The following is a 27,789-nucleotide window of genomic DNA, read 5'->3' as shown; positions in this document are numbered from 1 at the left end:
AGTACAGAACCACTTCCTATTGTACTTCCATTATATTTCAAGTACAGAACCACTTCCTATTGGACTTCCATTATCTTTCAAGAGTGGCTGAGATGTACAACCAGTTTGTTCTCCAATTCTTGCGTCTGGCTTGGAATGTGAAGGTACTTCTTGTTCTTTTGCCCAGGTCACAGCTCTCTGAAGGTGCTGCCTAGTGCCTTTGCCCTACAGAGTAGATCGGTTGGTGTGAGTATTGTCTAGTCCAGGGGTGAGAAGGGCCCCATCGGGATGTCCACATTCCGATAATATTTATTTAGTCAAAAGTAATTTGCGGACCTGATAAAGGGAAGTTATTTGAAAACGAACCGGTCCATTTTTTTCTACATACTTTCGATCTAGTTTTAGACGATCAAGAGTGGCCTGATGTTTTTGTTTACCCAAAATAATCATTCCCCCACCCCCTAAAATAACCTCCCGCAGGCCAGATTGAATGGGATCTGGACAGCAAGGCCATATGTTGCCCATCCTTGGGCAAGTCCAACAAAGAGTATGCCGCTTCTACTGTCACGCTCGCAGACGTAAAGAGTGGAAAAAGCCAACCATGCGGAAACTCATTCATTATTTAGTGGGACTGCCTGTCTCAGCACCAACTTACCTCATATTACATTTTAGTCATTTAGCAGATGCCCTTATCCAGAGCGACTTACAACTAGTGCATTCATCTTAAGATCGCTAGGTGAGACAACATATTGCAATCGTAGTACATTTTCCCTTTATCAGCTAAGTCTGTGCTAGTGGGGAAAAGACAAATTCTGCTTTTTTTCTACCTCCTACCCAAGCTTTTTGGGTAAGTGAAAATGTTGTATGCTCCAAATGCCATGATGTCACACTCATTTCTGCTTTTCATCCAGTGTGCCAAGTAAAGGCCCTGGCAGGAGCCAGGCCCAGCACTGTACCACTACACCAGCGCTCTGGTCACCACTACAGCCTCTGATTGGCTGTCTGGTCACCACGACAACCTCTGATTGGCCAGGAGACACCTAGCCCATAAACCAACCGACCTATCATCTGAATGTCATTCAGCAGAAAAGTTCAATGAAATTTAAACAGAGCTGAATTTGTTCAATAAAAGTTGCCCCTTTTGTTCCTACTGACTTGAATGTCTATGGATTTATGGGGAAATGAGTTAACTTGTATAGCTCTGCATAAGTCTCAACATGCACTTGCACATTTAAATCCTGACTCCCCTCGGGATCATTATCTTGCTACCATTGAGGGCAGATGTTGGCTCTAGATGTGAGGGATAACCAGATGGATTAATGATTCAACCACATCTAATTGAGATGAATGGAAGCATCCTGTTTGGTGGAATGCTGCTGTTCTTCTTAAAGAAAGAGAGCAGCTTAATCTGTGCCCTTTCAGATTGGGGCTGTGTGCGGTTGTTGTTTCTATAGAAGACTAAACCCTTTGCTATATCATCTTGCTGTGAGGTCCTTCAGTGACATGGTACACCTAATGTTTCTGGGTGGATGGTTCTAAATGTAGTAAGAAGAGGATCAAGACATGCCAATGAGATGTACAGCAAAACCTACTCTACCAACCCAGTCCATGTCACTTGGTGCTATGCAAGGAGAAATTGCAGGCGAAAAGCACCCCGATTCTATTCGACTTGTCCAATCAATCTCAAACACAATATTTTCCAAAGTGTTGTCAAGTAAATGTTTGCTTGGGAACATTTTGTAGCGTGGGAGGGTTGGGCTACTCATTTGTCATTTCCAGAAATATCCATGATGTGTTCCTCCTATGGCTTTCAGCATGACTGCCTCTTAGCTGCAGCCTCCAACCGACCTCGTCTTACAAGCACCGCTGCTCTCAGAGAAGAGACCTCCCCCGTCCTCTCATGTGTTTATTGAAAGAACTTTGTTCCAGAGCAACATTATCTATAGCCCTTTCCCATAAACCGGCATAGATGGATCAGTCACATGACGGCTCTGTAGGCGTGTCATACACCGGCATAGATGGATCAGTCACATGACGGCTCTGTAGGCGTGTCATACACCGGCATAGATGGACCAGTCACATGACGGCTCTGTAGGGGTGTCATACACCGGCATAGATGGATCAGTCACATGACGGCTCTGTAGGCGTGTCATACACCGGCATAGATGGATCAGTCACATGACGGCTCTGTAGGGGTGTCATACACCGGCATAGATGGATCAGTCACATGACTGCTCTGTAGACGTCTGCAGGCAGTCAATGGTGCTCTAGGGCTGACTGGCTGGGACAGGTTGCTGTTAAGTTGGATTTTGCTCTGCCCATCTTCCTCTCGCTCATTCACCACAGGACCTTAACACGGGATCGTTTCTACGGTGATTCTCAAAATACTGAATGTTTTAGTTATACTTAGTATGTACCCTTAATATAATATCTTCCTTTGTCTCCAAAGAAGTACCAGCTTCAACTTAATATTTAATTGTGAGGGTAAGAGTTGCAATGACATGCTCTCCCCAGCCCCGGGGGGAAAACAAAAAAGTATATATCAATGCTGTTTGGACCGGTGGGTGGCTGGAAGTATCCAGATATTGCCCAACCCTAGTGAGGGTTTACTAGGGTTGCTTAAATATTATTTACTTAATAAATATTGACAGTGATAACACACAATGCTGCTTGATATAGGCCTACTACATCTTCACAGTGTGAATGTATTTTCTCTCTAGGAGTTCAGTAAGTTTGGACATTCCCCTGCATATCCCTGTGGGCATGCCTGGACTTGTTTCGGGGGGAACAAGTGTTTCCTTGTATTGTCAGCAATTGGTGGTTGGCATTTTCCAGGCTACCCAAACTCCTGTCTCCGGCCAAACACTACGACACGCCCACGGACATTAGTTGCTTCTCCGCAATGAGTCTGGATCTAAGCATATCCCCAATGATTTATAGGACGCAAACACATTCTAACCGTTCGGATTGGTCCCAGAAACCGATGGGTTGGACCAGAGCCAGAACACACGTGGCTAAAGCAGGGTTTTGAGAATGTGTCACTGGCTTTGATACTCTGATTTGGTTAGAAATGATCTAATGGCTGATGACTGTTTTGTACAACACCCCTCATTCTGACATCTCCTACAAACAACTTTAATGATAGCAATCTCAGACTGTAGCGAACAAAGAACAGTGGAATAATTCCGTTTGAGTTGTCAGGCAAGGTTGGCATATGGTAGTAGTTTTTAAAATGGTGCGACAGTTGAAACATTTTTATTTGGTTCGTTCAACATCTCAATACCATGAGTAGAGTACAGAAGCACCTTGTTCAGAATTATAAGCACAGTGCTGCAGTGTTATGAGATGAGAATATCTGATGTGCACAATGGCTTGAAAGTGGATACTAATGGTTCATCAAAGCGCTCTCCCGCCAGCCAATCCTTCCCATAAATGAATGTTTTATTACCGTAAGGCCCAGGCTGCTCAGTCATCTGTCCGGGATGGATGAAGTCTGCTTCCGCTCCAGTAATGACTTGTTTGGCCACCTGTGTCGCTCGTATTTTAGGCCTGACCAACTAGATTTGGTGAGGTAAACCTGCCCTTTGTCTCCCTGATTATGATTCGTCATTGACAGAACTGAACATCAGTCTACAGCAGGATCAAAATGTCCCAGTTAGCTAAATCTATTCCACCATGCATCTTCTGCCTCTTGGCAGTGACATGGGAGGTCCTGTTTGAAGCCTCTTATTAGCCCTTGTTCACAGCTCATCCCCACGGTGCCACTTGGTTTTTCACTCCTGCCTTGGCTCCCCGCGACCACCCGAGATGTCAATGCCTACTCCTGTTTCACAATTGGCAACCTACAAAACAGGCTAATTGGCCCCCGACAGACACAGCACAAAATAGAACCTGTTCCAGCTGTTTATTCCCCCCTAGTGTACAGTGCCTTCAGAAAATATTCGCACCCCTTGACTTTTTCCACATTTTGTTATTTTACAAAGTGGGTTTAAAATTGATTTAATTGTCCATTTTTATCAACGATCTACCAAAAGTAGTCAGTCAAAGTGGGGGAAAAATTCTAACATTAGTAATAAATTACTGAAAAATCAAACACCTTCTTGGTTCGATAAGTACATAAGAATCACCTTTGGCAGTGATTACAGCAGTGAGTCTTTCTGGGAAAGTCTTTTCCACACCTCCAGTCATGTTTGTGCCTGTGAGATTCAGTCTTAGTAGAAGCATTGTCTTCACTTCTCTAGCAGTTGAAATGCAAACAGAAAAACTACCTAGCTTGTGAATAACAACTTAATTAGCTAAGAAACACAAGGACAAAGTCTCACTACAGCAGACATCATCCGGTTTATGCCTTTTCGCAGATCTTCACGTGCGCATAGCCGCCAGCCAGGCAGTGTTGCTGCGCAAGATGGAATAGGCTATATAGGATTTGTAGTTCTTTGACTTTGTGTGATTAATTTACCAGCTATGATTCAAAACAGCAGAAATATTTTTGAAAAAAGCTGCTGCAGCATATATTCTACTGTAAATGTGATCGTACTTAACTATTTTTCTTGACAAATACGAGTGAAATGCTCGCACTGTGGAGCCCTGACCACCCGCTAACGTGGCTGGTGAAATAGACATCTTACCCGCCAATGTCAAAATCTACCCGCAGGTAGTGGGTGTTCATTTTAGGCCCTGTTGGTTGTTGATCATTACTAGACAACCATTTTCAGGTCTTGCCAATACATTTTCAAGCAGATTGAAGTCTTCACGGTCTTCTTGGTAAGCAACTCCAATGTAGATTTTGGTCTAGTGTTTTACGTTATTGGCCTGCTGAAAGGTGAATTTATCTCCCAGGGTCTGGTGGAAAGCAGACTGAACCAGGTTTTCCTCTGGGACTTTGCCTGTGCTTAGCTCCGTTCAGTTTCTTTTTTTATCCTGAAACTCTCCAGTCCTTAACGTTTACAAGCTTACCCATAACATGATGCAGGCACCACTATGCTTGGAAATATGAGGGGTACGCAGTAATGTGTTGTATTGGATTTGCCCCAAATGTATCACTTTGATTCAGGACGTAAAGTTAATTGCCCTGCCACATTCTTTGCAGTATTACTTAGTGCCTTGTTGCAAACAGGATGCATTTTTTAAATATTTTTGATTCTGTACAGGCTTCCTTTTCACTCAATTAGGTTAGTATTGTGAATGTTGTTGATCCATCCTCAGTTTTCTCCTGTCACAGCCATTAAACTCTTAACTGTTTTAAAGTCACCATTGGCCTCATGGTGAAATCCCGGAGCGGTTTCCTTCCTCTACGGCAACTGAGTTAGGAAGGGCGCCTGTATCTTTGTAGTGACTGGGTGTTTTGATACACCATCCGAAGTGTAATTACTAACTTCACCATTTTTAATTGAACCCATCTGCCCTTTGATAGGCATTGGAAAACCTCATTGGTCTTTGTGGTTGAATCTGTTTGAAATTCACTGCTCAACTGAGGAACCTTACAATTATCTGTGTGTGTGGGGTACATAGATGAGGTAGTCGTTCAAAGATCATGTTAAATGCTGCTGTTGCACATTTCTTACACATTTTAAATATCTCTCTAAGGTATGAAATGCCTGACATGTCAAGAGGAAAACTGATGATGCACTACCCAATTTCTAAATTGAACTTTTTGCATTCTACTATGACAACTTTCAAGAGTAAGTTGAAAGCATAAATGAGTTATTATTACTTCAAACACAGTTTGGGAACCACCTCACTACAAAACCTACTGCCTAGTATATACTGTATTAGGTTCACAACCTTTACATACAGGTGTAGAATCTTAATTTGAGCCAGTTTGCTAAAGCAGACAAATTATCCTGCAGCAATGGGAAGTGTGAATTATTAATGGACATTTTTGTAGTGGTTGATATGTTTTTCATAAGGTAAAATCAAGTCTGAAATGTCAAAGTGGAAATTGCAAACTTTAGATGCCTTTTTAAACATCAAATACACTAGACATTTTAAATCTCCTACATTGTGGGAAAGTTCTCCTGCAACAGGGTGATCAAATTTAAGAGCCTACATCTGTAGCCTACATAGAGCATTAGTCTCAACACACTGCAGTCAGTTGACCCTGTTTGAACAGTGCCATCCATCTCCGCAGGCTGTTTGGGTTTAGACTACTCCTTTTCCTCTGGTTAGTGCATACCTGGCAGGCATCGGTCTCTGACCTCTGAACCTCCGTGTCTGTGCTACTCCTCCCATCTGGCTGATCCATGATGCCTGTGGCTGCCCTGGGTTCAACCTCTCTCATCATTGTTAGATGAGACAGAAATAACATGCAAGACTTTCCCACCACAAGGCCACTCTACAGCTCCTCTCATTCCCAGGACTTCAATGCTGCTTTCAGTGCATGGGTCCACAGGAGTGTAACACAATTCAATTGGTCAGACCGACCTACATGTGGTTTACTATGTCAGCAGGCAACAAGGCAATAACTAGAAGTTGCCTTTGTATTATTCTAATAGTCCTCTTCTCCCTCGGTCTCTTTCAGCGGAAGGCCTGCCCCAGGTGTTCTACTTTGGGCCCTGTGGGAAGTATAATGCCATGGTTCTAGAGCTGCTGGGCCCCAGTTTAGAAGACCTCTTTGACCTTTGTGACAGGACCTTCTCACTAAAGACTGTATTAATGATTGCCATTCAGCTGGTGAGTTCCCAACATCAAATAATGCTAAAATTACAAGATGTGTTCAAACTGGTCTGCAATTCAAAGGTTGAGCTCAATTTCATGTAATTTGGAAAATTTTGTAATTAAATGTTTTTTCCCAGTTAATGATTTGGAAAGGGGCTTTTTTTTACATCATGAACTCATCCCCGGAAAATAATTGGATTATAATTGTCCCCAATCCTGCTGAGATCAGATTTTTGGGTCGAGTTTCTGTTTTCTTATTGAACCCTGATTGATTAACTTATTGGTCTAGTCTGTGTGTATCCATGCGTAGTTCAGTAGGACACTCTGTTACTGACTGTCCTGTGACTTTCCTATTCAGATCTCCCGGATGGAGTATGTGCATTCTAAAAACCTCATCTACAGAGACGTAAAGCCTGAAAACTTTCTCATCGGACGCGGAGGATGCAAAAAAGACCACATTATCCACATCATTGACTTTGGCCTGGCCAAAGAGTACATCGACCCTGAAACCAAAAAACACATCCCGTACCGGGAGCACAAGAGCTTAACCGGGACGGCCCGATACATGTCCATCAACACACATTTGGGAAAAGGTATGTCTGGTTTGCCAAGAATTTCGAAGGGGTGATTTACGTAGATGTTAGACACTGCTTTGTCAGCATGCTAGTGTTGTGAAACTTGATTATGAGGTGTTCATACTTTTCGATAAATCATGTCTGCTTGGATTTGGCCAATGAGTAGGCAACATTTCTTGTCATGGGCTTCTTCTTTTTTTCATTTAAGTTTGGTAAGGTTGCAAATACTAAGTATAACTTAGCCAGGGTTTATGAGTGACTAGGGCCCTTGGACTGTTATCACAAAAAGGGAGGCAGTTTCCCAGAAAAAGGTTGGGGTTAAATCAAGTTAAGGAAATTCTAATCATGGCTCACTGCGTTTTCTTCCTTTTTGAAGTGACTCTCTCTGGTTTTTATTAATAGAACAAAGTCGTCGAGACGACCTGGAAGCCTTGGGTCACATGTTCATGTACTTCCTCCGTGGGAGTCTACCGTGGCAAGGACTAAAGGTATGTCGGCAGGTCCTCTGAGATTTCCCACTTGTGCTGTGTTTGTAGCAACGTACAGATGTTAAACTTTATGTGGTTCTTTCACAGGCTGATACACTGAAAGAACGATACCAGAAGATCGGAGACACGAAAAGAAATACTCCAGTTGAGGTTCTCTGTGAGAGCTTCCCAGGTACAGCCTGACCATTTCTCTCATCCAAATCTAAAGTTGTTTTCAATGCAACACGTTCTGTATTATTATTTATTTAGTTATTTTACAATTTGATGATGGTAATTTAGCTAGTTGTAGGCCAGAGTACTTTTGGAGCCCCATGACTATGCTTCAGGATGTTGTATTTTTCCTCACATTACACAATGGTGCAGATGACTCATTCAAATCTACATCTACATTGGGTGTTTGCTGTTACAGAGGAGATGGCCACCTATTTGCGTTACGTAAGACGGTTGGATTTCTTTGAAAAGCCTGACTACGAATACCTGAGGACCCTGTTTACAGAGCTGTTTGAACGGAAAGGATACACGTTCGATTACACCTACGACTGGGTCGGCAGGCAGATAGTATGTAACTCCACTCACTGACTAATATTGGGGGGGGAAACAGAGCAGGCCTAAGTATTTTAGCTACAATATAACACTGGTTTACTGTTGTACCCCATAGCCAACACCAGTGGGGACTGTCAACATGGACTCTGGGGCATCTGCCATCACGAGAGAGAGCCACCCGCACAGAGACCGGCCCTCGCAGCACCAACCCATGAGGAATCAGGTAAGCTGGACCTCCACTTTCCCAGAGCTTCCAGTTCAACTGGCTCTGGAAACCCCTGATCCACACTGATGATTTGACAAGGGAGTGCCCTACCACAGTATTTTTCAATTAAGGAGCAAGGATCCTAACGGCTGTTACGTTACCCCTTTAGTTACTATCCCCCTAGCCTCTGGAATAGCCTGCCGGAGAACCTGAGGGGGACCGAGACTGTGGACATATTTAAAAAGGATCTTGAAACACATTTGACTGCTTTTCCTTAGGGTGCTTTTTAGTCTTTCAGTTTTTTAGTTTTTTTTTATCCTCTGTTATAAATATTTAATTTGTACCATTTTTATTTTTTTCTGTGAAGCGCATTGCATCCATGTCAATATAAATAAAGCTTGATTTGATTAGAGCAACCTACATCCTCCAACACTGAACCCTCCTCCTCCACCTACTTACTGAGGAGCAAGTTTTAGAATCTGTGGTGGGGGGAGTTTACAGAGTGGGTCCCTTGGGTGTGGTGGGGAGGTACCACAGCAGCTCCAGGCCATAACCCACTGAGTCAGACTCATCATTCTTACTCTGTTAAATAAACAATGGTGGTTGGATCCCACAGCTGCAGCCAACTGCGACGCTTATTAAGCATGCAAGACTGCGGGGCTTGTTTGACGCACATAATGGCAAAGATGCATGTGTATAAACCTCCTGGCATTTAACGGAACATTAAAGGTATATCTGGGATTGATCTTTTTTGTATTTCCTGGTTCAAAATGTTATGTATAATTGTGTTCCTTACAAAAGTAAGTTTAATGCTAACTTTATTTGCCAGTGCACTGTGGCTTTGAACCCATTGACACCATTTGATTCATAAGGGGCTACCTTAACCTTTTGCACATGCCACCTCTGCATGCATTCCTCAACACTGGCCAAATACCAGAGAGGGCAATCAGGCTTTGAGGAAGTTAACCATCACCTCACCACAGTCACATCACAATGGGAAATCTCAGTCTGAACCAAGCTCACACGCTGAATGTTGCTTGTTGATATGCAGACACTTCTATCATTCTTACTCTTTTAAATAAACTGCCAAAAGAGACAAGAAAAAGGAGTGAACCCTTTGGAATTACCTGGATTTCTGCATAATTTGGTTATACAATTTGATCTGATCTTTATCTAAGTTGCAACAGTAGACAAACGCAGTCTGCTTAAACTAATAACACAAACAATTATACATTTTCATGTCTTTATTGAACACACCGTGTAAACACTCACAGTGCAGGGTGGAAAAAGTATGTGAACCCTTGGATTTAATAACTGGTTGACCCTCCTTTGGCAGCAATAACCTCAACTGAAGTTTTCTGTAGTTGCAGATCAGACCTGCACAACGGTCAGGAGGAATTTTGGACCATTCCTCTTTACAAAACTGTTTCAGTTCAGCAATATTCTTGGGATGACTGGTGTGAACCGCTCTTTTGAGGTCATGCCACAGCATCTCAATTTTGAAGTAGTCATTAGCTTAGGGGTTCACATACCTTTTCCAACCCACACTGTGAATGTTTAAATTATGTATTCAATATAGACAAGAAAAATACAATAATTTGATTGTTATTAGTTTAAGCAGACTGTGTTTGTCTGTGTTGACTTAGGTGATAAAGATCTAATTTTTTGACCAATTTATGCAGAAATCCAGATAATTCCAAAGGTTTCACATACTTTCTTGCCACTGTATTCATGTATTACAGTCCCGTTGATTGAATCCTTCATGTAGTCAACTGCCCTGTGTTTATTCTGTCGTGTGATGACTGGTTCACTCAGGGCCAAATCCCAACTTGTGAAGCTCACGCCTTACTGTAACTTAGTTTTGTGTAGAGCACCCATTGATTTCAGTGGGGGAGATTTAAGCAAAAGTTTGAGTGGAATGTGCGTAGCGCCAAGTTAGTATCCGGCCCTCGGTCACTAATGCAGTTTCCTGCTTCGCCTTTTTTATTCATCTCTGCTTTTTTTCCCTTTCCTTTCTCGTGCTGCTTTGCATGACACCTGGCCACGCCCCCACACACACTTAAACCCCGCCCCCACCCATTCCACCCGAACTCGCAACGACCCATCCCACCCTCACTCCCTTTCCCTTCCATCACCACCACAACTCCCTGAGCAGACGGCAGCTTCTGACCGGAGGGGAGCATGGGAAGTGCAGCCCAGTCGGACAAACTCCTCCTACATGGCCTCCCACCTGGCATCGGACAGGCACGGGGGCTCAGTGCAGGTACACTACTACAACTCCACGTTGACCCATCAGTCCGTTGTCCACTTCCCCCTCCACCCCGTTTCCTCACATGGTGTGCCGGGGTCCACCACAAGTATGTCCATGGCATATGTTACACATCAATGGCATACTTTAGTGTGGAGGTGTGTGTGACAGAGTTAGAGATTTGGTGTGTGTGTGCTCACACATCTTTTGTCCTACAGCTGATAGCCCTTGGTCTTCTTTCCCTGTGTTTTTAGAAAGACAAGCTTCGAAACGGGTGACGACTGGTTATGACAAACTAATCTGCTTGCTAGCGGAGTAGACCACCTGTTTAGGTGAGGTGCTGGCTAGCGGAGTAGACCACCTGTTTATTAGGTGAGGTGCTGGCTAGCGGAGTAGACCACCTGTTTATTAGGTGAGGTGCTGGCTAGCGGAGTAGACCACCTGTTTATTAGGTGAGGTGCTGGCTAGCGGAGTAGACCACCTGTTTATTAGGTGAGGTGCTGGCTAGCGGAGTAGACCACCTGTTTATTAGGTGAGGTGCTGGCTAGCGGAGTAGACCACCTGTTTATTAGGTGAGGCGCTGGCTAGCGGAGTAGACCACCTGTTTATTAGGTGAGGCGCTGGCTAGCGGAGTAGACCACCTGTTTATTAGGACCACCTGTTTATTAGGCGCTGGCTAGCGGAGTAGACCACCTGTTTATTAGGTGAGGCGCTGGCTAGCGGAGTAGACCACCTGTTTATTAGGTGAGGCGCTGGCTAGCGGAGTAGACCACCTGTTTATTAGGTGAGGCGCTGGCTAGCGGAGAGACCACCTGTTTATTAGGTGAGGCGCTGGCTAGCGGAGTAGACCACCTGTTTATTAGGTGAGGCGCTGGCTAGCGGAGTAGACCACCTGTTTATTAGGTGAGGCGCTGGCTAGCGGAGTAGACCACCTGTTTATTAGGTGAGGCGCTGGCTAGCGGAGTAGACCACCTGTTTATTAGGTGAGGCGCTGGCTAGCGGAGTAGACCACCTGTTTATTAGGTGAGGCGCTGGCTAGCGGAGTAGAGACCACCTGTTTATTAGGTGAGGCGCTGGCTAGCGGAGTAGACCACCTGTTTATTAGGTGAGGCGCTGGCTAGCGGAGTAGACCACCTGTTTATTAGGTGAGGCGCTGGCTAGCGGAGTAGACCACCTGTTTATTAGGTGAGGCGCTGGCTAGCGGAGTAGACCACCTGTTTATTAGGTGAGGCGCTGGCTAGCGGAGTAGACCACCTGTTTATTAGGTGAGGCGCTGGCTAGCGGAGTAGACCACCTGTTTATTAGGTGAGGCGCTGGCTAGCGGAGTAGACCACCTGTTTATTAGGTGAGGCGCTGGCTAGCGGAGTAGACCACCTGTTTATTAGGTGAGGCGCTGGCTAGCGGAGTAGACCACCTGTTTATTAGGTGAGGCGCTGGCTAGCGGAGTAGACCACCTGTTTATTAGGTGAGGCGCTGGCTAGCGGAGTAGACCACCTGTTTATTAGGTGAGGCGCTGGCTGGCGGAGTAGACCACCTGTTTAGGTGAGGCGCTGGCTGGCGGAGTAGACCACCTGTTTATTAGGTGAGGCGCTGGCTAGCGGAGTAGACCACCTGTTTATTAGGTGAGGCGCTGGCTAGCGGAGTAGACCACCTGTTTATTAGGTGAGGCGCTGGCTAGCGGAGTAGACCACCTGTTTATTAGGTGAGGCGCTGGCTAGCGGAGTAGACCACCTGTTTATTAGGTGAGGCGCTGGCTAGCGGAGTAGACCACCTGTTTATTAGGTGAGGCGCTGGCTAGCGGAGTAGACCACCTGTTTATTAGGTGAGGCGCTGGCTAGCGGAGTAGACCACCTGTTTAGGTGAGGCGCTGGCTGGCGGAGTAGACCACCTGTTTATTAGGTGAGGCGCTGGCTGGCGGAGTAGACCACCTGTTTATTAGGTGAGGCGCTGGCTAGCGGAGTAGACCACCTGTTTATTAGGTGAGGCGCTGGCTAGCGGAGTAGACCACCTGTTTATTAGGTGAGGCGCTGGCTAGCGGAGTAGACCACCTGTTTATTAGGTGAGGCGCTGGCTAGCGGAGTAGACCACCTGTTTATTAGGTGAGGCGCTGGCTGGCTGACTAGAAGAGTAGAACACTTGAAAAACATAAGGAGAGCCACACTCTAGGAGCTCAGATGAAATGACTAAATAACCTAATAACCATGACAAACTGACATTATACAACCAGATTGATCCTTGTTGTGTTTGGTGCAGTGATAAGAATGCAGGTTGCGTTGACTTGGTTTAGCAATGCATGTTTTCGATTAAATAATCCTAAATAGGGTAAATCTTCATCAAATAATGCCCCTGCATTTTAGGGCTTCAGTATAGTGTGATTTAATGGCTAGTGTAATACATTTATGCCTCACATTTTACTCACGCCTCCTGATAAATATTTGGAGAGGTTCATTTAAGATGGAAAAGTTGATTGATTTATTTAAAATTTGAAAAGCTAAAACTGCGTGACAAAGCTTGATAATATTTCAATAAATACGGTTTTGATACAGAACACAATAGATGGTATTACTTGCAGTATACATCGTGTGCGTGCGTGCGTCATGGACTGGCACTGTTTTTGAGCGGTGAAGTTGTGGAAACGGTCATTGACTCCATCTGAATCAACCCTCTCTCCGTGTGCCACAGGTGGTCAGTTCAACCAATGGGGAGCTGAATGCCGATGACCCTCTGGCAACACACTCCAACGCACCAATCACAGTCCAGGCTGAGGTGGAGGTGGTGGATGAGGCCAAGTATGTATCAGCTCAACCCTCATCTCTCTCCAAATTTACTCCCTCTGCTTCACCTCTCCTCCTCCATCTCTCTCTCTCTCTCTCCTACTCCCTCTGCTTCACCTCTCCTCCTCATCTCTCTCTCTCTCCTACTCCCTCTGCTTTACCTCTCCTCCTCCATCTCTCTCTCTCCTACTCCCTCTGCTTCACCTCTCCTCCTCATCTCTCTCTCTCCTACTCCCTCTGCTTCACCTCTCCTCCATCTCTCTCTCTCCTACTCCCTCTGCTTCACCTCTCCTCCTCCATCTCTCTCTCTCCTCCTCCATCTCTCTCTCTCCTACTCCCTCTGCTTTACCTCTCCTACTCCCTCTGCTTTACCTCTCCTACTCCCTCTGCTTTTACCTCTCCTACTCCCTCTGCTTTACCTCTCCTACTCCCTCTGCTTTACCTCTCCTACTCCCTCTGCTTTACCTCTCCTACTCCCTCTGCTTTACCTCTCCTACTCCCTCTGCTTTTACCTCTCCTACTCCCTCTGCTTTTACCTCTCCTACTCCCTCTGCTTTACCTCTCCTACTCCCTCTGCTTTACCTCTCCTACTCCCTCTGCTTTACCTCTCCTACTCCCTCTGCTTTTACCTCTCCTACTCCCTCTGCTTTTACCTCTCCTACTCCCTCTGCTTTTACCTCTCCTACTCCCTCTGCTTTTACCTCTCCTACTCCCTCTGCTTTTACCTCTCCTACTCCCTCTGCTTTTACCTCTCCTACTCCCTCTGCTTTTACCTCTCCTACTCCCTCTGCTTTACCTCTCCTACTCCCTCTGCTTTACCTCTCCTACTCCCTCTGCTTTACCTCTCCTACTCCTCATCTCTCTCGCTCTCTCTCTCTCTCTCTCTCTCTCTCTCTCTCTCCTACTCCCTCTGCTTTACCTTTCTCCCTACACTGTCCCCTCTGTGTGTGTGGCTTCCTGGTTGTGTACTTTCTAAGCCTGTGTCCTGCGTGTCCCTATTACAATCCTTTGTCCTGGTAAGGTTGGGACTGCTCCTTTACCCCCCCATCAGATATCCTCTCACTTCTCATAAGCTCAGTGCAGCAAGAGAAGAACCAATGAAAACTCATAGAATGCAATGAGCATATCAAAACTCAGTGCATATCATGCAATATCATCTCTAGGATTACCCAAAATTAGATGGGACCTACTGACATTTTTTGGTGAATGAAATACCTGTAACATACCCAGCATAGTGAATGCCAACATTGAGTGTTTTGTCCTTCGATATAATATAATCTTATCCACCAGTGTCTGTTGCCCCCCAGCCTGGTTCCTCTCTAGGTTTCTTCCTAGGTTCCTTCCTTTCTAGGGAGTTTTTCCTAGCCACCGTGCATCTGCATTGCTTGCTCTTTGGCATTGCTGACATAAAGGGCTTTATAAAATATGTTTTGAAATTGTTAGGTGATTGGTTTGTCTCCCACTTGTTCATTCATATTCCCTTTTGATATGTTTTCCGCTGGCCCTTTGATTTTCCCGTCATCAATAGACTTCCTCTTTGATAGGATCCCACTGCGTTGAAAGCCAGGGCCCCAGAAGACAGTTCAATTAATGTGACAACAGCGTTTCCATAGCAATGAGGCGTAAAGCTCCGTTTTTCTCTTGTTTCTCTCCTTCCCTCCCTCGCTCTCTGGTAATCCTTTCTACATCCGTTACCAAAGGATTTTGTAAGTCTTGCTTGTGGTAATGAGCGTCCGTGATACAGTATGTTGAAGTAGAGTGAGGTTATACATCAGTTGAATAGTGTCCTTAGAACTCGTTAGAACTAAACAGGTGTAGGTAGCTCTAGAACCTAAGAGTTGGAGCCGTTGAGTCTTCAACCTTTTGAACCCTGTCGTGTGTGTGTGTGTGTGTGTGTGGCATGGTCTGTCCCATCAACTGCTGTATTAATCTGTCTTTTCTCTCTACACTCTTTCTTCTCTGTAGCTGCGTGAAAATGCTCAACCTGTGGTGAGTCCCTCTCTCCTAGTCCATACCATACCCATGGGACAGGACAGGGAGTGGACCAGCCTAGGCTGCTAGTGTAGTTGACTAGTACACACTGTGAAGGGACCCTGCTCTTATACTGTGAAAAACAGATTAAAAAGAGTGATCCATATATCCACTACTGATATAGGCCAGTGGGTTATAAAATCCTTTTCAGGCAGTCTATCTTCTCACTGATAGTGATGCTACAGATCAGCTGTATGGGTTAGGTAATATCTAATGATATCATTCTTTAAATAAAACTGTGCTTTTCATACATAGACTTGAATATAGGCTATTGAGTACTTTCTTTAAAAAAGTATATATATTTGGAAATGCTGTCATTCCTTGTTTTCTGTTATGGAGGCAGCCTTAAATCTACTAGCTAGCAGGGCACCTTTAATATTTACTTAAACCTACTAGCTAGCAGGGCATCTTTTTTTATGTTATATTTACTAAAACCTACTAGCTAGCAGGGCACCTTTTTAATATCTATTAAAACTTACTAGCTAGCAGAGCACCTTAAATATTTACTAGAACTACTAGCTAGCTAGGCACCTTAAATATTTACTAGAACTAACTACTAGCTAGCAGGGCACCTTAAATATTTACTAGAACTACTAGCTAGCTGGGCACCTTTAAATATTTACTAAAACCTACTAGCTAGCAGAGCACCTTTAAATATTTACTAAAACCTACTAGCTAGCAGAGCACCTTTAAATATTTACTAAAACCTACTAGCTAGCAGGGCACCTTTAAATATTTACTAAAACCTACCAGCTAGCAGGGCACCTTAAATATTTACTAAAACCTACTAGCTAGCAGGGCACCTTAAATATTTAACAAAACCTACTAGCTAGCAGGGCACCTTTAAATATTTACTAAAACCTACCAGCTAGCAGGGCACCTTAAATATTTACTAAAACCTACTAGCTAGCAGGGCACCTTAAATATTTAACAAAACCTACTAGCTAGCAGGGCACCTTTAAATATTTACTAAAACCTACTAGCTAGCAGGGCACCTTTTAAATATTTACTAAAACCTACTAGCTAGCAGGGCACCTTAAATATTTACTAATACCTACTAGCTAGCAGGGCACCTTTTTAATATCTACTAAAACCTACTGACAGGGCACCTGAGAATAGCAAAGGACTTCCTTAGGGTTCATCTCAATGCTGTGCCTTTTAAAAAGACATCCATGCCAGTCACTGTGTTGTTTGGAGAGCTGTGGCTGACCTATGGCCACTCACTGCATGCTGTAATAATCATCTCATTAGGCTCACTCTGTGCTGTGCTCTGTGTCTCAACCACTGTTGTTAATCACACCACTGTACTAAACACACTTGTCCTTTTACCTCAGACGCCCCCTGTCGGTTCTTCCTAGAACTGTTTTGACTTTGTCAGGGATCTTGGCAATAATGTGTTTTTCCTCTACCATCACCGTAGTTCTTATTTCTTCTAATGCCCCGAGTCAGTCTCTTCATGTTGATTCTACTCCTAGAGATGTTCTGATGTTGGTTAGAAGGAACGGATCTAACAAATTAACATTTCATGGCATCCATCCACTCATCTATGTTCTTGTAACCTGGCTTCAGGTCAGTTCCTCTGTCTAGCGATGCCATTTCCAGTGTTCCATTCAGGCATGGCAAGGCTAGTCAGAAGACAGCACATACAGGCATGGCAAGGCTAGTCAGAAGACAGCACATACAGGCTTGGGACCTGGCTATTGTTGCACATACAGGCATGGGACCAGGCTATTGTTGCTAACCCTTGAGGCCAGTATAATCTGTGTACACTGATGGTCATTGGCTGCCTTTACACAGGCAGCTCAATTCTGATCTTTTGCCACTAATTGGTCTTTTGACCAGTCAGATCAGATATTTTGCCAATAATTGGGCAAAAGATCAGAATTGGGCTGCCTGTGTAAACACAGCTATTGTCTAACACATTTCTCCTCTTGTCCTCTAGATGTTGAAATTAAATGACTTCTCACTTTAACAGTTTACCAGGGTGGTGTTCATTAGGGCACGTTTTAAAACAACGTTTTGGACAAGTTTATGTTAGACCCATCACTGCTTTGGTCTGTTTTCTTCCATTTGGTGCCTAATGGACATGACCCAGTCATAGTATCCGGTGTTGGCTTGCCTCTAACCAGTCTCTCTCCCCATCTAAAGGTGCTGTTGCTTCTTCAAAAGAAAACGGAAGAAGAACACCCCGCGACACAAATGATCAGCAGCACGCCTAGATCGCTCAAAGTCTTGCCCTAGATCGCTCAGAAGTCTTGCTCGATAAGGTTCTTAATCGAGAAAATCAATTAAGTCCCATTCAGACCAACAAAGAAGACCACGGGAGAGTGATGAGAGGCGATGTGCGTGCGCGCACACACACACACCCAAACAAGTGTGGCTGTCTTGATGGGAATTCCTTTTTGAATTGAGTCGTTTTTCCTCCACGGTGCTTGGGAGTATTTGGCGGGCCCCATTGTTGCCGGGATTGGGATCTTGGCTTTTGTAATTAGTTTAAGCTTGATTGATGGGCTGGACAATGGGAACACAACAGACGGTCTGTCAGCCTCCTGCTCTTTCATAAACACACACTGAATGTATGGGCGGGAAGTTAAATGTCTATGGGAGAATTTAGTAGATGGGACAAGTCCTGGGAGAGGAAAGCTTGTTGGCTACTGACTAACTACATGTAAATAATGGACCAATATCAGTTGGAACTGGTACACGACAATAAACGCTTTGGACTTCAGCGTAACAATGTCCACATGGTAGCAACCGAGTGGGCTTTACTTCACACTGTACGCTAAGGAGAGAAGAGAGGGATCTGGTGGCTTGAGTGTCCTCTTTACTGCTACTGTCCAATGCCTTAACCAAACCAGCACCCCACAGAGCCAGGAGAGGGTGACGCAGGAGGCCAGGCTCTCCATACTGAGAGGATATCTATGGTCCCTGCTTAATGTAATGACATAACATACCACCCTATGTGGAGTTCAGTTCCTCACTGGTGGTACAGTATCTATACAATGGGTGGTTCAGAAATAATGTTGACTAGGGGCAACACTTTTAGGGTTAATTTGGATGTTTGTCAGTGAACTGTCATGTAAAATTCAGTGCCATGTCAGCTTTGTGCGTTCAATCTCTATCTGCAATGTTAATAACACTGCAACACACTGTGTAAGCCCCTGGTCTCCTAGAATGATCTCCTCTTCTGTGTTGTTGAGGGAAATGCTCTTTCACATTTTCTGCAAAGCATAATCTGTGAGACCATTAATGATGATTGATCCCAAATGCCCAGTCCCAAATGGTAAACATGGGATTGCCTCAAAAGGATATTAAGAAGTACCTGGTAAAAAATCTGTCTTATATGGTGTTTTTTTCAATATCACTTTTTGTTTTTCCTTGCAAGTGTCATGGAGGATTGCCTTGAACAAACAAACTGGATGTCGACAATGTCACCATGCCTATCCTCTTCACAGCATTAATTCCATAGGAGTGACTTTTGGGTTTTATGTAATTATGTAGATTTTTTGTTAAATATATAGCTAATGTGAATTTCAAATGTGAGCAAATGTATTTTTCTCTTTCAAATAGCCATGAAGTATGAGAAACGGACAGAGGGGGACAAAAAGCTAGACTTTTGACTGCACTACATTTGTTGACCCACTGTTATTGACCTAAGACCTTGCTTTCCCCGTACTGTGTTGATGGATGTGCTCAATATACTTAATTGTAGCGGCCTTGTGTGCTAGGTCTGTTCTAACAATACACTTAACCAATTCTGTCTTTAAACCCCCTCCTTGTTTAACCCCTGTGCCATGACATATGTAAACCCACACAGTCATACACACCCTAGACATTAATGTATGATGTGATGTCGCCTCCTGGTGGGGTGTTGGATACTGATGTCCTAGTGACCATGGTTATGTTCAGTAGGGCACACTGTTGCCAAACGTTTTGCAACTGTAATCAATAAGCTGTGTTATTGTACAAGGTCAGGTAGTACCTCTCGTTTTGGAAACTTTTTTCTCCCTGCTGAACATAACCCAGGTTGGTCGTCCCATATGGAGGCACAATGCCTGAGGGGATGCCAACCGGCTCTACAGACCTCTATGAGCAGGCATGCTTGTATGTGCATAATGATATTGTATATATATATTATTATTTTTTCACCATTGTGACTTGAGCTCATTCCTCTGGGGTGTAAGTTATTGTGTTGAGAGTACTCGAATATGATACATCTATTGGACTTCTTCTGTTGTCTTTTACGTTTTATAGGTCAGTACGGTATTCCTCTGAGATGTCTGAGGGAATAACTGGTGAGGAAAAGGCGTTTTTGAATGACGGATATTCCTCATAGTGCCTCTTGAATGGGTGTTTTGAGGGAGGGGTTTGGCATTGCTGTCTAGCTTGCCTCTGTTGGATGTCTCTGGGTCCGTGGTTTAGCCTAGGGTTGGATTGGCATTCTGTTGTTCAGGGACATCAGTCGCTGCACAACAGGGTCGGGGGTTCATGTCAGCAGAAGGCTCCACCTGCTGGGTGTATGAAGGATTTTCTGTCAGGACTTCAATCCAGTGTTGCTCAGTCTGTTCTCGGGGTGGGTGGTGGGGTGTTGTAGCCCAGCGCTAACACCTCATTCAGCCAATCACTAACTCCTTGAATATTGGAGTCATTGTGTGTTAGTGCAGGGCTGGAACAATAATGTGCATCCTCTGGCTGTCTCCTGGGGATGTTTTGAGAAGCACTACTTTTAGTTGACCCACAGTGGACTAGCCATTACAGTTACACTGTGACATACCAGTTCACTTTGAAAGTGTAAGGTATTGTTGAATCTAGTGAGACAGACATTTAGAGAAAGGCCTTGAATGGTCCCTTCTGTTCCTAATGCCATCCTATGGACTACTATCCGCCGCCGTCACCTGTGCCAGGAAAATGTCAACTAGAACTCTGATGGAATTCCACCTCGTGTCCCACTGCCCTTTTTTATATATTTGTTTCGCCCATCTGTAATGTTGAAAGTGAACATTGTGGTTTGGAGCTAGCGATTTAAAGTCTATATTGTGTTCTTAAGGTGGCTGAGAGTAATACCATAATTATTGAACCACTTTTCAATTAATAATTGTTTTAATTAACTCATCAACCGTACATTTCCATTTCAGTGGACCATTTTATTTTGGAGTGGAACGTCACTTGTATACTTTGATGTATCTGTATCCTACTGTTAACAGTGGTCTTAATGCAGGTGTTGTATCACTGTTGAAATTCATTTCCTTCCTGCAATTTTGGCTTTACAGCTGATAAACATGAATACTACATTGATATGTGCATTCTAGTTTCCTCAAGCCTTTCCACAGCCTGTCTAGAATGAGGAATATTTGCTATAGTGTGTATTTGCATGGCTTATCTGGAGCAGATGTCTGCCTGTTTTAATGGCAAGGCTTCCTGAGGTGGATGTATGAAGCTAAGCCACCCGTACAAAGTTATTCTCTCTGGGCATAATGGAGCTCTACAAAGTCCTCCCATTGGCTTGATAAGTCCTACCCAGAGCACATTCCAATTTCAGGTGTCATTGCTTATACAGTACTACACCTTGCCTGTCAGTCAGACCTCATTGCTTTCAATTGACTTGTCTTGTGTTATTCACCATCTTATTTCCTGCATGTCCAAATGGCATGTAAATCCTTATAGCAGCGTAGAGGAGGATGAATGGAAAGAGATGGCGAGTCTTTTTTTGGGGGGGGGGGGTTGTTCTCTGGCACTTTCTTCCTGTCGTTGTACTGTAGAGTTGTCTTGGGTTGGTTGTATATGTCTGGGAGAGAAGTTGGGTGTGACACATGACTGCAATGTTTTAATTCTTTTAGGTTTTACAGAGTTCACCATTATATATTTTTTGTTTTTGTCAGTTGGATTCTGTTAAAGAATATAAAGATGTTTTTTCTTTCAAACTGTGGAAAGTAGAATTGTACAGTACCACAAGTTTATCCCCCTACTCTTGCTCTGGCAATTTATTTTCAAACCTATGATTTAAGAAATGAATCCTACAACTGTATTATGAATATTGTGTTGAAATATGAATGTTACTTCAAATCTATTTGAATGGTTTAACCTAGGTTAAGGGCTTCGTGAATGAAGGACCCATCTTTTGATTTCTTTTTATTATAATTTAATTTTAAAGTACAGAAAGATAAATGACCAGACTTTATCTGAAAGGCCTATTTTCCTCGGGATTCGTGTGAGACGTGTCACATGTATCCTTACAAATTCACTTTTTATTCCCTCCACGCTTTAAAGGGGAAACACAAGTTTGCACCCTTTTTTTTTTTAAATAAAAAAATCTCTCTTAACCTTTTCTTGTGAGTATGGGTCTGTTTTTTTCCAGTACAGTGTCACATTACATTATAATGAGCCATCTTAGAATTGCTGAGAAAGCATGTCACCCATAGAAAATAATATATATTTTTATGGTCACATCTTCTCAGGTCACTTTCAACCTATGGGAGAATCTCAATTGCGTACTCCTTACATCCTCTCGTCTCCTCTAAAACCTATTGGATGAGAGAGAGCCAGAGGTTCATCCCCTCCGACTTTCTCCAATGGGGTTTGAGGAGAGGACTCGCACTTGAATCTCCCTGTGACTTTTCCCTGCAAGGTTGCAGCTGCACTGCTTCAGCTTTCAAGGTTTCGTGGGCCGTACCCTTGATCATACATTACTACTAAGCTGTATAATTTAATACAAAACATTTTTGCAACAGTTCCTGCAATGTCATGCTATGTAGGCCTAAACCTGAGAAAACATGTGATTCACGTAATTATTACGTGTTGACAAAACGTTGAACATAATGTATAGCCAGCCTACTTCTTCCACACCAGTAAAAAATACATTGTTACACTCAGTGAATCTTAAATTCCATTTAAATTTTTTTTGATTTAACTAGGCAAGTCGGTTAAGAACAAATAATTATTTTACAATGACGTCCTACCGCTGCCAAACCCTCTCCTAACACGGACGACGCTGTGCCAATTGGTGCGTGCGCCGACAATTGTGCTTTGGGACTGCTGATAACGGCCGGTTGTGATACTGCCCGGAATCGAAACAGGGTTTTGTAGTAACACCTCTAGCACTGAGATGCCGTGCCTTCGACCACTGCGCCACTCGGGAGCCTATTGTATTACGAAGTGGACTTGATCGGTACATTTTGTATCAAATTCAATGCACAAAATGTGTTTGTGTGTCAAATGTAGACAACCAGTAGCGGGCAGTGTTGCAAAGCTACAAAAACAAATGTCTGCAGCATTTTCTTCCTGCTTCGTAGATAAACTTCCGGTCACAAGTTCCCCAGTTCTTTTCCGCCAGCCCAAGCCAACATGGTGGGTAATTTAACAAAGTTGAATACATCACAATCTGTTTCAATCCTTGTCTCTTATCAGTTCCAGACACGTCTACAAGCATATCAAATGTTAATTAAAATACGACATATTTTCACAGATATTTATTTGTGATTTGTTGCATTTTATTTACCAGTTTATTGTGTAGCTTCCCTAGCTTGTGAATGTAGCAAGCTAGCTTGCCGGTAGCTAGCACAAGATCTTTCAATCTAGTCACTGGTCTGCTAGCAAGCGGCACCACTATATCAACTAGCTGGCTAGTTGTGTTTACGGGTCGTGTAGTACGTAGTCCATCTGTCCCTTGCGTCTGGTAAGAATGAGTTAGCTGGATATAGCTAAGATTGATTAGCTATAAATGTTATTAGCTAACTAGCTGCTTAGCTAGCTATCTTGCCATCCATACCCGTGCAATTATTAACTAAAGTTATTTTATGTCAATGGTCTTGTGGTGGTCTGCTAGCCAGCCAGGAATTAATGTTGGTTGATGTCAAATGCAGTTACTTGTCACTCAAGGAGTTCTAGCTAGCTGTCTGCTGTCCAGAAGAAACAGTTGGCACTATGCATCTAGCTAACTAGCTATGCATATTCTGTTGAGTATTGTTCCTGTATTTGTGCTTTCCTGGGCTAGTTTGCATTAAGCTACCAGTTGTCAGGTTGAAACAATTCCAAGTGAACATGAATAATTGCAGTAATGATGTGTAGTAGTTACAGATATGCAATTTAGAGGTATTGTCTCAAGAAACTGGTGTGATTCTGCCGTTAATAAGCTGATGGTCTTCCCAACAGGGACGAGTCAGGACCAAGACTGTAAAAAAGGCCGCCAGGGTCATCATTGAGAAGTACTACACCCGGCTGGGCAGTGACTTCCATGTCAACAAGAGGGTATGTGAGGAGATAGCCATCATCCCCAGCAAGAAGCTGCGCAACAAGATCTCTGGGTGAGTGAATGCTCCAATACAAGCTTGGGTCACTTTCAGGCCTCAGACCACCCAATAACCACTTAATACCTCTGTCACATGATCCTGCTGACCCAAATCGTACTGTGCTTGCTCAGATATTTTCTTAACACATTGTAGTTTCCAGCACAGTTCCAGCGTCTGTGGCATATCCATAACCAGGCCAGTGCAGTACGGCTACGCTCAGTACTTTTAGAAGGGTGTCAGTCTGACCAAATGAAGGCTTACTATTTTGTCGCTTCAAGGAGCTTGTGTTGCTGAACCACGGCAGGCTTCTTAGCTCCATGTCCAACATTCCTGTGTTAAATCAGGGGCTTTTTTGCTTTGTCTTAAAGACAGAATAATGTAAAGAAAGAGTAAGCTGCTATTCTTGGTTCAGTTGGTTGGAGCTGGAGCGTGATGCTGGCAATGTCAAGGTTGAAAGGCTGTGGATTCAGTTCCTGCATGGATATCTTCATCATAATATACGTGTTGTGAACTGCTTTGAAGAACTCTTTGTAATAGATGTGTTGTGTTCCTGTATGTTTGTGCACATCGGTTGTTCAGTGGTTTAAGATGTTATAAGTGTAGTCCTATTATTTAAAGGACTAGTATTGGCTCAATAGTTGAACACTTGTGCTCACTTCATTCTCAGTGATAGTTGACCTCTAGTCTCCATGTTGAAGTTGGAGATATTTGGCCTGCCTGTAGACAAGTGGTGTTTCAATATTGGGCTTGTTGCACATTTAATAATTGTCTGATCCCAATGTAGGTTATTTGCTTCCTGAGCCGTCATGCAGAAATTGGCTTTTTTCTTGTTGCAAATATACAAGTAGGTAAAAGCCTTTCTGATTGAAGTCTTATTCTGATTATCTGAGTGTTTGTGGCATTGTTTTGTTTGTTTTCTCAAATTGACCCAGCCTGCTTCTGGGGTGAGAGGTTGTCTTGGCAACATGAGACCCTGTGCCTCATTCCTCATCTGCTTGAGAACTGTCCCTGTGCTGTAGGTGTAGACCTAGTGGTTGTTGACCATAGTCGGTGATCTTTGCCACTTACTAATAAAAGGGATTGGAAAGAGACGCTCAAATTGTAGTGTCTGTTGGTGCCCACTTGGGCAACCCAATTCTGATCTTTTTTGCCACTAATTGGTCTTTTTCACATCAGATCATTTTCAAAGCTGATTGATACAATGTCAGTAAACCACTGCAAGGCCTCCCTATCTAATCAAACATCATGAAACATGTTCAGGTTGTTTTACGGACTCGGTCTTAGTTATGAAACTCGTCAAACTATGATTAAGGGATTATTAGAGTCAGATGTATTGTTTTCAAGGCTAGGAATTAAGCTGTGTTGTCGTCTTAGGTCTCTCTTTATGTAGTGTTGTGTTGTCTCTCTTGTCGTGATGTGTGTTTTGTCCTATATTTTAATTTATTTTTAATCCTAGTCCCCATCCCTTTTTTGTCTTTTGGTAGACCGTCATTGTAAATAAGAATTTGTTCTTAACTGACTTGCATTGTTAAATAAAGGCAAATAAAAAGATGCCCTAAATCCATGCGCTAGTTTACTGACCTCTGTCTACTCTATACTGTTCTGTTCTAAGTACCCATCTGTGTACAGTACACCCTCAAGTGCTTATCTCTGTCATTGTTGGACATAACAGGCTGTAAAATCACCAGGAAATCAGCTCCGATTTTTTTTAATTTAGGAAATCTTTTCCCAAGTATTCCTACGCATAAATAGAGTCATATATGAGCCCCAATCTCACTGTATCGTCTGTAAAATGCCCCTTTTGTGTGGTCTGTAATTCTCCCATGCGTTTCACCTCCCTAGGTATGTGACCCATCTGATGAAGCGTATCCAGAGGGGCCCCGTCAGAGGCATCTCCATCAAGCTGCAGGAGGAGGAGAGGGAGAGGAGGGACAACTATGTCCCAGAGGTCAGTGGGGTTCCTCGGTGGTTTACCTCCAAGCCATGCATTTAGAGAGTTGGGACATTGAAGTTCCTGCGTTACGATGCATTAACATGACACTACAACATTCTATGGTAGCCACGTTAGCCTCCAGATTTACCTTGCAGTTTGGTCCTTCATCTTGCTTCAGATAACTTGAGAAATGTCCTTGCTGATTGTGATATCTATAAGGTTGTATTTTGGTGCCTACCTGTATCGAAAGTGGCTGTGGCATGGTTGTTGCCAGGTCATTGATAATGCAGGAAGATGGAACTGACAGATTTTCCCTGTGTTTGTTGGGCCGTCTATCCCTCTCAAACCCTGTATCTTTCAGACACTCATGCTCGGGTCTATCTTGAGAACACTGGCTCCTGATATGTTCCTATGAGATCCACTGTAAAGCTGATGGTCTTTGTTCGTGTCTGTAGGTGTCTGCTCTGGACCAGGAGATCATCGAGGTGGATCCCGACACCAAGGAGATGCTGAAGCTGTTGGTATGTTCAAAACCTCACTTCTCAGATCTCACTGCCTACCTACAGTCTTAGTCTAAACGTGATGTTTTCTTGTTAGGACGTGCTTGTGGATTGAGTACTCTGACCTCATCCAGCAACGATGTAGCCTCCTATCTCACACTGGACAGAACTTAACAGAGCAGAATGTAAACACACACTGGACAGAACAGAGCAGAATGTAAACACACACACACTGGACAGAACTTAACAGAGCAGAATGTAAACACACACACTGGGCACAACAGAGCAGAATGTAAACACACACACTGGGCATAACAGAGCAGAATGTAAACGCACACAACAGAGCAGAATGTAAACACACACTGGATAGAACAGAGCAGAATGTAAACACACACACTGGACATAACAGAGCAGAATGTAAACACACACACTGGACAGAACAGAGCAGAATGTAAACACACACACTGGACAGAACAGAGCAGAATGTAAACACACACACTGGACAGAACAGAGCAGAATGTAAACACACACTGGGCATAACAGAGCAGAATGTAAACACACACACTGGACATAACAGCAGAATGTAAACACACACACTGGACATAACAGAGCAGAATGGAAACACACACACTGGACATAACAGAGCAGAATGGAAACACACACACTGGGCATAACAGAGCAGAATGGAAACACACACACTGGACAGAACAGAGCAGAATGGAAACACACACACTGGACATAACAGAGCAGAATGGAAACACACACACTGGGCTGGTCATAGGGATTAGTGCAGTATTGGAACGTTAATAAATCGCTTCTCACCTAAAGACTGTAGCTCTGTACTTTTCCTGCTGTGTTAACACCACTACAAGGGAGATTTCACAATATCGTCCGTGGCCAATAGAAATGCGTCTATCAGATTTAGATGTGATAATTTTTCACACTAGTTTTGATGTAGTGAGCTACTTTAGTTAAGCACTGTTTCTCTGATAGTGTCTTATAGTTGATCACATATTGCTCTGTATTACTGTAGCTCAACTACTTCTGCTGCCAAGTAATTGGTAGCTTTCCCAATACTGAGTACAAGTAGGGCACTGGAAAGCTTTCCCCTCTTTGCTGGGCACAGTCAGTGTTATCTTCCTATGATGGACCTGTAATGCTCATTAAAGCTAGGTGAGGAATTGTTTGACTAAATCTGAAATCTTTCCTCTGTTAGGACTTCGGCAACCTGTCGAACCTGCAGGTCACCCAGCCTACCGTTGGAATGAACTTCAAAACACCCAGGGGAGTCTAGACATGTTTCATATCGCTGTCAATAAAGACAAGTGGAAAGGAAACACTGTAGCGGTCTCTTTTGCAAGGTCACAATCACACATTCTTACTCGAAGCCTGGGATTCAATCACATCAAATGTTAACCAACAATCGCAGATTTCCCTTGTGGCTCAGTTGGTAGAGCATGGTGCTTGCCATGCCAGGGTTACATTTACATTTAAGTCATTTAGCAGACGCTCTTATCCAGAGCGACTTACAAATTGGTGCGTTCACCTTATGACATCCAGTGGAACAGCCA

At 43.6% G+C, this 27,789-nt stretch overlaps 2 protein-coding genes and 1 non-coding gene across 5 annotated transcripts in view; all 3 read left to right on the top strand.

Annotated features, from left to right (window-relative positions):
- csnk1g1 (casein kinase 1, gamma 1) overlaps positions 1-21,825 on the top strand; it is a 41,404-nt gene extending 19,579 nt beyond the window's left edge. For 2 of the 3 annotated variants that reach the window (XM_065012307.1, XM_065012308.1), the window contains 9 exons: positions 6,500-6,651; positions 6,995-7,229; positions 7,614-7,699; positions 7,787-7,871; positions 8,109-8,257; positions 8,358-8,465; positions 10,603-10,710; positions 13,378-13,484; positions 17,649-21,825. In XM_065012307.1, coding sequence (XP_064868379.1) covers positions 6,500-6,651; positions 6,995-7,229; positions 7,614-7,699; positions 7,787-7,871; positions 8,109-8,257; positions 8,358-8,465; positions 10,603-10,710; positions 13,378-13,484; positions 17,649-17,703 — 1,085 coding nt within the window. In that variant the 3' untranslated portion in view covers positions 17,704-21,825. The remainder of the gene's footprint in view (positions 1-6,499; positions 6,652-6,994; positions 7,230-7,613; positions 7,700-7,786; positions 7,872-8,108; positions 8,258-8,357; positions 8,466-10,602; positions 10,711-13,377; positions 13,485-17,648) is intronic. The other variant, XM_065012309.1, reaches the window with a different exon arrangement.
- Positions 21,826-22,776: 951 nt separating this feature from the next.
- On the top strand, positions 22,777-27,555 carry LOC115114956 (small ribosomal subunit protein eS17-like). The gene is made up of 5 exons (XM_065012306.1): positions 22,777-22,844; positions 23,649-23,800; positions 25,628-25,733; positions 26,174-26,239; positions 27,435-27,555. The coding sequence occupies exons 1-5, from the start codon at positions 22,842-22,844 to the stop codon at positions 27,510-27,512; spliced, it is 405 nt and encodes a 134-aa protein (XP_064868378.1). The 5' UTR covers positions 22,777-22,841; the 3' UTR covers positions 27,513-27,555.
- Positions 25,955-26,082, top strand: LOC115114957 (small nucleolar RNA SNORA71). The gene has a single exon (XR_003861305.1). It is a non-coding gene; the product is annotated as a small nucleolar RNA SNORA71 (small nucleolar RNA).
- Positions 27,556-27,789: the final 234 nt, after the last annotated feature.

The sequence above is a fragment of the Oncorhynchus nerka genome, linkage group LG27 (assembly GCF_034236695.1).
Source record: "Oncorhynchus nerka isolate Pitt River linkage group LG27, Oner_Uvic_2.0, whole genome shotgun sequence".
NCBI lineage: Eukaryota > Metazoa > Chordata > Actinopteri > Salmoniformes > Salmonidae > Oncorhynchus > Oncorhynchus nerka.
The sequence above is the reverse complement of the archived record's forward strand: the minus strand, read 5'-3'. Positions and strand labels throughout refer to the sequence as shown.

Coding starts and splice junctions, on each gene's coding strand:
- LOC115114956 (XM_065012306.1), top strand. Junction 23,801..25,627: donor CTGCGCAACAAGATCTCTGG/GTGAGTGAATGC, acceptor TCACCTCCCTAG/GTATGTGACCCATCTGATGA. Junction 25,734..26,173: donor GGGACAACTATGTCCCAGAG/GTCAGTGGGGTT, acceptor TCGTGTCTGTAG/GTGTCTGCTCTGGACCAGGA.